General features: G+C 35.6%; 1 protein-coding gene across 1 annotated transcript in view; it reads right to left on the bottom strand.

Annotated features, from left to right (window-relative positions):
- Positions 1-412: 412 nt before the first annotated feature.
- The window catches only part of RRAS2 (RAS related 2), a 79,254-nt gene continuing 69,882 nt past the window's right edge, over positions 413-9,784 (bottom strand). Inside the window, exons 5-6 of the mRNA XM_050759422.1 lie at positions 4,096-4,214; positions 413-1,916 (exon numbers count right to left, since the gene is read on the bottom strand). Of these exons, the coding sequence (XP_050615379.1) occupies positions 1,829-1,916; positions 4,096-4,214 (207 nt within the window). The 3' untranslated portion in view covers positions 413-1,828. The remainder of the gene's footprint in view (positions 1,917-4,095; positions 4,215-9,784) is intronic.

The following is a 9,784-nucleotide window of genomic DNA, read 5'->3' as shown; positions in this document are numbered from 1 at the left end:
ACTCAGGTGATCCACCTGCCTCAGCTGGGATTACAGGTATGCACCACCATGCCCGGCCAATTATATTATTTTTACTGGTCTTCAAATAAATGTGTGTGTGGCTTTAGCTGTTTTCAGTTTCATCTTCAGAGGGGTATCTATGTAGGTATTCACCTGCCTCTACAGTTGGATTTCTCTATCAGGAACACTTCATAGAAAAGGTTTAAGAAACATGGACTTAAGTAAATATTCAAAAAGTCAAAGAACATCAAATGTTTCACATCCACTCCACCTGCTGAATGACCAATGCTGACTTTTAGATTCAAACCCTAAGACACTGGAGAAAAGGCATAGAGCTACTAAAGTAAGTTTCGCTAACACTTGTTCCCTTAAGAAACCACTAAATTAACACAATGAGTAATCAAGCATCATCTTGTGATAACAGATCAATTTTAATTCTAGCACCTGAAGCTATACAAGGGTATGCTCTATAAACTTCATGGGACTGTTGTACACACTTGATAAAGTGACAACTGTGCAATACCACTTAGCATCTCAAAATCAGGAACATACTATTGAATTGCTTAAACACAATCCACAGAATTAAAAACAAAATCAGATGCCATCCACAGTTATACTAATTATCCATTAAAAGCTTACACTTAATACTTCATATAACAATCAATATCTAGCAGGGAATATTAAAACTGATTTCAGAGTCTCATCCTGTTGTACTCTATTGGGAAGTTTTCTTGAGTAGATATGTGACTGGCCAAAGATGGGTAAAACCAAGACCAGACCAGCAAGTAAAAGTTCTACCACAGTTTCTGTAGTTTCCACTTGTTTTTCTTTGTCAGTTAAAAGTGAACAGTGAGAATTAAATACTTATCTTTACATATACACAAGGTATGCTGCGAAAGCATATCTGCATACAAACATATAAAAATACTTGTTAACTAGTTTGATAAGAAAATAATGTATAAAAGTATATAGCAAAAACATTAATCATCTCTGACCCTGGAAAGATCAATTCCATATTTTATATTACATCAAACAAAAACAGTTTTAGTTTTTTGAATCCCTTATCCAGAAATACTCGAAAAGGAAGACAAACAGAAATTATTCATTTTTACCCTTAGCATGGCTGTGAAAAAGAGTTAAATTAAAAAATCAAGTACACTGAAATGTCTAAGTCCTGAATGAGTCCAAATATTTGACCACGTAGAATATTGTCATCTTCAAGAGTAGGAGTAATAACACAGGTTTTTATGAGCAGTTTTTAATCCATAAATACAATAAGCATTTTGGTATTTTGGCCACCAGAAAACAAAAGTTGTAGTATCAGTAAAGGTCTGAGATGGTTCACTTTTGTAGATTCAATTCAGTGTATTTAAGATTAACAAAGGCTGACAATGAAATGTTTAAAGATAGGCAAAAATTCACATTAAAAAAATCCCTATATTTCTATTTAGAGTAACAGTAGGCAGTATGATTCCAAAAGTTAAAAATTTCACAACCTGTGGCTTCAGCTTGGCAAACAGCTTAGATTCCAAAACTGATTCATCTCTATTAAAATGTAAGCACTTAAAAAAAGAGCATGTCTGTGTCTATAGACATATATTTTAAAGGAATCAGATAATCTTGGAAGCAGCCTTAGTGTTTCCTTTAAATTTGTCTGGAAATGACCATTGTATTAGCTTCACAGAAAGAACTAGCCAGCTTCTTGGTCTAAGGCTAACATGGTGATCATTTGTCTAAGGCTAGAAAGGTACCGACAAGATGTAAACCGAGGAGAGGAGGAGGAGATGAGGGCTTTTCCTGGCAGTTGGTAGCTAAAACTGAAGGGATTCTAGAAAATGACACAATGGCAGCCTTTCTTGTCTTTTTCTTTCCGTGTTGGTTCTGGTGAAGGAGGACATTCCTGCTCTTGAAATTTCCTGTAAGATAAAAAATTCTAAAATATAATTGCCTTCTTGGTAATCTACTATTACAAACACAGGTTATTTTTTCCACAAGTTCACTTTAAGGGCATATGCTTTTCAATGTTAAACTTCAACGAGGGAACAAAGCATATTATTTCTCTCTTTCCTACCCCCACCAAAAAAGGGCACAAATGCGTCAACACCAGCATAAGCAGAGCTGTGAAGTTGCTTTAATGGATGAGTCCTGAATCAGATGAGATACCAGATTCAGTAATCTCTTAAGTTCCCATCCCAATTTGAAATTCCATGACTCTAAGGTATACTTAAGAATAAAGATTCATCATTAGAGTGCAATATAAAATTAACCTTACGAGGTATGCAGGTCTTATCTGTGTTCTGCCATTTATTAAATTCAGTATTAGACAAAGTTAGTTAACCTAGTCTGAGCCTCAGTTTTTTAGAGGGGAATAATGGAAACCTACCTTTCACAGCTGTTGTGAGGATTAAAGATCTTGTGATATTAAAATATATCTAATAGTTCCTGGCATTAAAAACAAAACAAACAAAAAACCTCCTTTACTTCCCCCCTCATTCCTGAATTACCGATGGATAAGGAGACAGCCGAAGAACCAAAACCAAGGACAACATTTCAAAAAGGCAGTCACAATTATTTTAAGAAGGCACTGCCCCATCAGTTGCTTAACACTAAAATGGAACTGGAATGGGAAAAGGGGGCAAAATACATATAACATAAAATTTTCCGTCTTAACCATTTTTAAGTATACAATTTGATGGTATTAAGTATATGCATGTTGTTGTGCAACCATCATCACCATCCATCTCCAGATCTCTTTTTCATCTTATAAAACTGAGACTCTGTACCCATTAAAAAATAATGGGACTGGGATTTTTAACAAACTACTAAAAAAGAAAAAGCTATAACCTTCACTTTTTTTTCCTTCACAGAAAGATAATGCCTGGGCAAGGAGTTAATAAGTAGAAGATCATTGCTCAGGTCTCAATTTACCTTAGATACAAAATAAATATGAAGCCCAGGCACGGTGGCTCACGCTGTAATCCCAGTACTTTGGGAGGCCAAGGCGGGTGGAACACGAGGTCAGGAGTTGGAGACCAGCCTGGCCAATATGGTGAAACTCTGTCTCTACCAAAAATACAAAAATTAGCTGGGTGTGGTGGCAGGCACCTGTAATCCCAGCTACTCGGGAGGCTGAGGCAGAGAACTGCTTGAACCCAGGAGGTGGAGGTTGTAATGAGCTGAGATCACACCACTGCACTCCAGCCTGGGAGACAGAGAGAAACTCACTCTCAAAAAAAAAAAAAAAAAAAAAAAAAAAAAAAAAAAGGCAGCCCACTTCACATTCCTATCAAACTGTCTAACTAGCAGAGATTCCCAGATCTACAGAGCAAAGTATGAAACAGGGGCCAGGCACCAAGACCCAAAATAATAAATCAAATCCTACTCACTAAAGCAACTTCATTTTTCTCACCCACAAACATATCTAGTAATTCTATCAGACTTCACCCAACACCTTCAGCCTCTTGGAACCCGTTAACACTTTTTAAGCCAACGGGGCCCCCTACGGCATCTAACAGAAAAATTATTTGTTGTGTGGGACATTATACTTCACATCTTGCAGGATTATTGAATCTCTACTACCTGGCTTACTCTCAGCCTGGGATGAGGTGGGAGCACCGGCTCTGGAATCAGAGTTTTGAATTAAAGCCCCAGTTCTGCCATTTAATACCTAAACTTTGAACAAGCTATTTAACTTCTTTCTCTGTACTCCTGTTTTCTCCTCTGAAAGTGAGGATAAAACAGTGTTTAATTTATTGGGCTATGGTGAGGATTACATATAATAATACATGTAAAACATTTAGCACAGAAGCTGGCAGAGATTACCATGCAAAAGTTAGCTGCTGTCATCACTATCTTCACACTATCACCCCCTTTGGAAGCAGCATTTATTCTTTTCAAAATCCTATGTGTACTTTATACTTCATAATTAAATTGGATTTTATATTCTAGAAGTGCCTAGAATATGTACTTAAAAATTTTAATGCACCATGTGCATTAATTCCTAAAAAGAATCACTTCTATATAAAATATCCTTTCTTGCTAAAAACATTTAATATTAATTTATTAAAACATGCTTCTAGAATGTGTTTTGCTTACCTGATAACCCGGACAAGTTCATGGAAAGCTTGATCTACATTCATCCTAATTTTTGCTGATGCCTCCATGTATGTTACCTTAAGTTGCCGTGCTAACTGCTGTCCTTCTTCCTGTGTTACCTGAAATTCCAAGTTATGTTTATGGTACATTATTAACAACTGGATTTGCTCCATCTAATCGCGGCCCCAGATTGTGCTAATAATTCAGCCAGAGGCCAGGTTGTTTTATCATAAGATGAACCAACAGACTTAACAGCTCAAGATAAACTAAAGCCCACCTCTGCAGAACAATGCAGAATATACCTGTGATGGAAATACTAGCCTACAACAATATTTCCAACTAGAGATGACACAAAAAGTATTAAATACAACAGTGATACATTCTGGGAATGGCAAGTGTAAGGTGCTATTAAAGTATACAACTCTGTCAGGGGATCAGGGAAAGTTTCCCTGAGGAAGTGACATTTAAGCCAAGAAGATAACAGAGTATGGATTTCAGGGGCGGAGGGTGGGGGTGTGAAGAAGTATCCCTGACAAGAATGTGTGAGGCATGAGAGTGAATGGGCTTTCCAAGAACTAACAGAAGTGTCATATAGCTGGAATACAATAAGCAAAGAGAGAAAATGGCAAGAGATGAGGATGGTGAAAAGTGTAAGCTTCAGAGGCCATAAGGTCTTCTCATCATTTGCATTCCCCAGTACTGGTACACAGGTGACACTCATCAGTACGCGGGGAGAAATGAATTATGAATGCAATTACAGGCCCTCACAATGCCTTAAATTTTGGAGATCAAGGAAAGGTGGCATTAGCTGATTGATGTATAAAATGGCAGGTCAGAATAAGAAAACATAAATGAATGTAAGTTCCTACATGTTTTAAACGTAAGGATTTGAATAGTGACGTTTACCAAAAATTATTAAATTCTATTATATTTACATTTATATAGTGGGGCTTAAAATTATATTTCTGAAAACAATACCCTTTATTGCTGTTATTATCACAAAACTAAACACTTGATGAAAAAATTAGAAAAGCCAAATTGGGGGGGAAAAAAAAAATCAAAGAAAATTTAGGAACCTATCAACCACAGAGAACCATGTTCTTTTGGTCATTTTTCAATGAGGCATAATTTTTACGCCACAAAAATAGGATCATAATTTTTGTATATATCATACTCTGGAAGCATTCTGAACTCATTTATCTAGGAGTTCTTTTGTAAATCCCACAGGCCTTTCTATATAACCATGTCATTTGCTAATAAAGACAGTTTTATTTCTTGCTTTTTGATGTGGGTATCTTCTATTTCCTTTTCCAGCATTAGTGCACTACCTAGAACCTCCAGTACAATGACATAAGTGGTGAGGGGAATACTCTTGACCTATTTTGGATCTTAGAAACAAAGCTAGTTTTTCACCGTTAAGTATGCTGTCAGTTATAGAATTTTTTTGTAGATGTCCTTTCTCAGGTTAACAAAGTTCTCCACTACTCCCTTTGTATAAGGTGTTCATCAGGAATGGATGGTGGATTTGCCAAATGTTTTTTCCTCCATCTACTGAGATAATTATATGATTTCTCCTTTTCAGTCTGCTAATATGATTAATTATATTGACTCACTTTCAAATATCAAACCAACAACCCATTCCAGGAATAACTTCTCCTTGAGTGATATATTGCCTTTTTTATATATTGTTAAATTCTATTTAATATTTTATTAAGAATCTTTATATCTGTGTTCATGAGAGAGATTGGACTGTGGATTTCTTATGTTTTCCTCTGGTTTGGGTTTCTGAGTGCTATGCTGGCTTCACGTAAGTTGGAAAGAATTTTCTCTCCTCTTCAATGTTCTGGAACACTTTGTTTCAGAACAAGTAATATGTCCATTTCATTTAACTGAATTTATTGGCATAAAGTTGTTTATAGTATTATCTTTCAAACATCTGAAGGATCTAAAGTGAAGATACTGCTCTCATTCCTGATATTGTGTCTTTTCTCTTTTTTATCTGATCATTCTGGCAAGAATCTTGTCAATTTGATTGATCTTCCAAAAAGCCAGTTTGGGGTTTTTATTTATTTGTTTTTTTTGGTAGAGGTGGGGTCTCACTACGTTACCCAGGATGGTCTTGAACTGCTCTTCTGGGCTCAAGCAATCCTCCCGCCTCAGCTTCCCAAAGTTGGCATTACAGGAATAGCCACCACGCTCCGCCAGTTTTTCTTTCCTTTATGGTTTTACTATTTTCCATTTCATTGGTTTTCATTCTCTTATTATTTCCCTTCTACTTACTATGGGTTTTAATTTTCTCTTTCTTCTAATTTCTTAAGAAAGAACCTAAAGGTCACTCAGACCTTTGTTCTAATACAAATATTTAGTGCTACAAATTTCTCTATATATACTTCTTTAGTAGCATGCCACAAATTTTGATTTTGTGTTCTAATTTTCATTCAGTTCATAATACTCTGTAATTTCCCTTTTCATTTTTTTCTTTGACCCAAGGGTTAGTTGGAATATGTTAATTTCCCAATATTTGGAGATTTCCTAGATACCTGTTATGAATTTCCAAGTGAATTCTACTGTGGTCAGGAACTACACACTGTCTAAAATCCTTTTAAATTTATTGAGGCTTTATGATCCATTCTTATTTCAAAATAAGGTGCATTCTACTGTTGTTGGATAAAGTGTACACTTAATGTCAATTAGGATATGCTGTTTGATATTGCTGCTGAAGTCAACTGTATCCTTATTGATTTTCTTTCTACCTTCCTATCAGTTGAGAGGGGTATTGAAGTCTCTGACTTTAAGTGTGAATTTGTCCATTTCTCCTTGTAGTTCTCAACATCTTGCTTCAAGATTATTGAAGCTATTAGATCACGAATGTTTGGAACTGTTATGTCCTCTTGATGAATTAATCTCTTTATCATTATGAAACACTCTTCTTTATTCCTAGTAAAGTCTTGGCTCTGAAATCTTTGTCTGATATTTATATAGCTACTTTTTATCTTCATGATTGCTAGTCAGGCAATCATGAAGATAACTAAAGTAGCTATATAAATACCTTACTCCATTCTTTTACTTTAACCTTTGTGTCTTCGTATTTAAAGTAGATTTCCTGTAGCATCCTGTTTTTTTATTCAATCTAACATATCTGCCTTTTAACTGAGACATTTGAAACAAACAATGTTTCTCCCTCCTGTTCTTTTTTGTTATTAACTTTTACCTCACAATGTGTTTATTATTTTTGCTTTAAATATTCAGTTATGGTAAGAGTAATTTACATTTATCCACATAATTACCATCTCTGGTACTCTGTATTCATTTGTAGATTCATATTCAGATTTCCATTTGGTATCATTTCCCTTCTGCCTAAAGACATCTTTTCACATTTCTTATAATGCAGGTCTGCTGATGATGAATTATCCCGCTTTTTATATGTCTGGGAAAAGTCTTTATTTCATCTTCATTTCTGAAATAAATTTTTGGTGGGTATTGAATTCTAGTTGACAGTTTTTGCTATCAGTACTTAAAAGATTCTGCACCACTATCTTCTGGCTTCACTGTTTCCAATGAGATACAACGATTGACTCCTGCCATCCTTCTATTTGTTCTTCCATATGTAATGTGCTCTTTTCCCCCTCTGTCTGGCTATGTTTCAGATTTTTTTCTTTATCACTGATTTCAAGCAATTTCATTATAATATATCTTATGATTTTCTTCACATTTCTTGTGCTCTGGGTTTGTTAAGCTTCTTGGATGTGTGTCTATATTTTTCATCAAACGTGGAAATTTTCATCAATTACTTCTGCTGTTAATCCCATCCAGTGCATTTTTCATGTCAGACATAATAGTTTTACTTCTGAAAGTTTAATTTGGATCTTTTTACATCTTTCATGTCTCTAACATGTTTTCTCTAGCTTCTTGATTGTATAAAAAACAGTCAAAACTGTTTTAATGTCTCTGTCCACTAATTCTATTATCTTTGTCATTTCTGGATCTGTTTCTATTAAATATTTGTTTTCTAATTGTGTGTCATATTTTTCTTGCTTCTTTATATGCCTGGGAATTTCTGAGTAGAATGCTGGAAATTTTACCTACCGGGTATGAGATATTTTGTATTCCTAAACACATTCCTGGTTCTTCCAGGATGTAGGTATTTGGAAACATGTTATCCTTTCAGGTCATGTTCTAGGTTTTGTTATAGGGTACCAGAAAGGCATTTAGTTTGGCTAATTTTGCCCCATTACTGGGACAAAACCCTTCTGAGTTATACTATCCAATACTCCAAGAAATATAAGGTTTTCTACTTTGACTGGTTAGAATATGAATTATTCCTGACCCTGTTGAGCTCAAGGTATTGTTCCTTCTAAACTTTTTAGGTAGTTTGTTCTCCCAGTTTAATATTCTATTCCAAAAATTTAGCAGCCTAAATACAGTATCATTAGTTTATTACACCAATATACATATATCCAACACTTCATAACAATTTGTGCCCTGTTGCATTCCAACAGGATAACATGTAGGTTCTACATAGCACTGGTATATCTAAGTTTATCTAACTTTTAAATTTACCTTGTCTCTCTTCAAAATAACGTATGTACCACAAGGCCTATGCATTTGAAATATAAACTGATCAAGTTACCCGAACAATTAACAATAAGGAAGGAAGCCGCGTAAACAGAGAAAGCTTCACAGACGCACCAATTTTAGACAGGACAATTTCTATTTGAGGAAAATTTGACATGGGAAATTCCTTCCTATAAAATACCCCTATGCTGCCACAAATTCTGTTCCATCTTCCCAGATGTCATCCCTTCTCTCTCAACTCTACACTCTCAAATTCTTCCTCACTAACCTTTCAAGACCTGAGCAATGAAACTTGCCCCTAAGTGTTGGTACTGTTTTGGAAGCACCTTCTCAGAGCTCCCATCATACCCTCTGGTTACCACTGACAATTCTCTAACAACACCACAGTAACATTTTTCGTTTGGTTTTCTTGTTCTTTCACCACGTCATCATGTCCTCTGAGGCTAGGAAGTTAAGACAGGCTTCTCTTTATACATCCAAAACTTAGAAGTGTGCTTAGCAGCTAAATAAATAAACACGTTAAGTAAATGGTGTACGACTAATCAAATAGGTACATTCTTAAGTTAAAAAAAAATATATATATATATATATATACACACACACACAAAGCAAAAGAAATCTCAATAAATTACTTACTTTATTGGGGTAAATATGATTGGGTGAAGGAAATATATGTACTTAGAATTTTTCCACTAGTTTTTCTGCTCAAAAAGATACCTTGTCCTACCCATCATGCATAATGTAATTCAACCCTGCTAGGGTTATGTGCTTCACTTGTTTTTGTTTTATTTGGTTTTGTTTTGAGACAGGGTCTCACTCTGTCACCCAGGTTGGAGTGCAATGGCATGGTCACAGCTCACTGAAGCCTCAACCTCCCAGGCTCATGTGACCTTCCCACCTCAGTCTCTTGAGTAGTTGGGACTACAGGCACGTGCCTTTTTTTATTATTATTATTTTTAGTAGAGACAGGGTTCTGCCATGTTGCCCAGGCTGGTCTTGAACTTCTGGGCTCAAGGGATCTGCCTTGAGCCTCCCAAAGTGCTGCGATCACAGGTGTGTGTCACCACGTGCAGCGATTTATTTGTTTTTAAAGCATGGTTTCACATCACTGTCT

The sequence above is a fragment of the Macaca thibetana genome, chromosome 14 (assembly GCF_024542745.1).
Source record: "Macaca thibetana thibetana isolate TM-01 chromosome 14, ASM2454274v1, whole genome shotgun sequence".
Taxonomy (NCBI): Eukaryota; Metazoa; Chordata; class Mammalia; order Primates; family Cercopithecidae; genus Macaca; species Macaca thibetana.
Note: the sequence above shows the minus strand (reverse complement) of the source record. Positions and strands in the feature narration are given on the sequence as shown.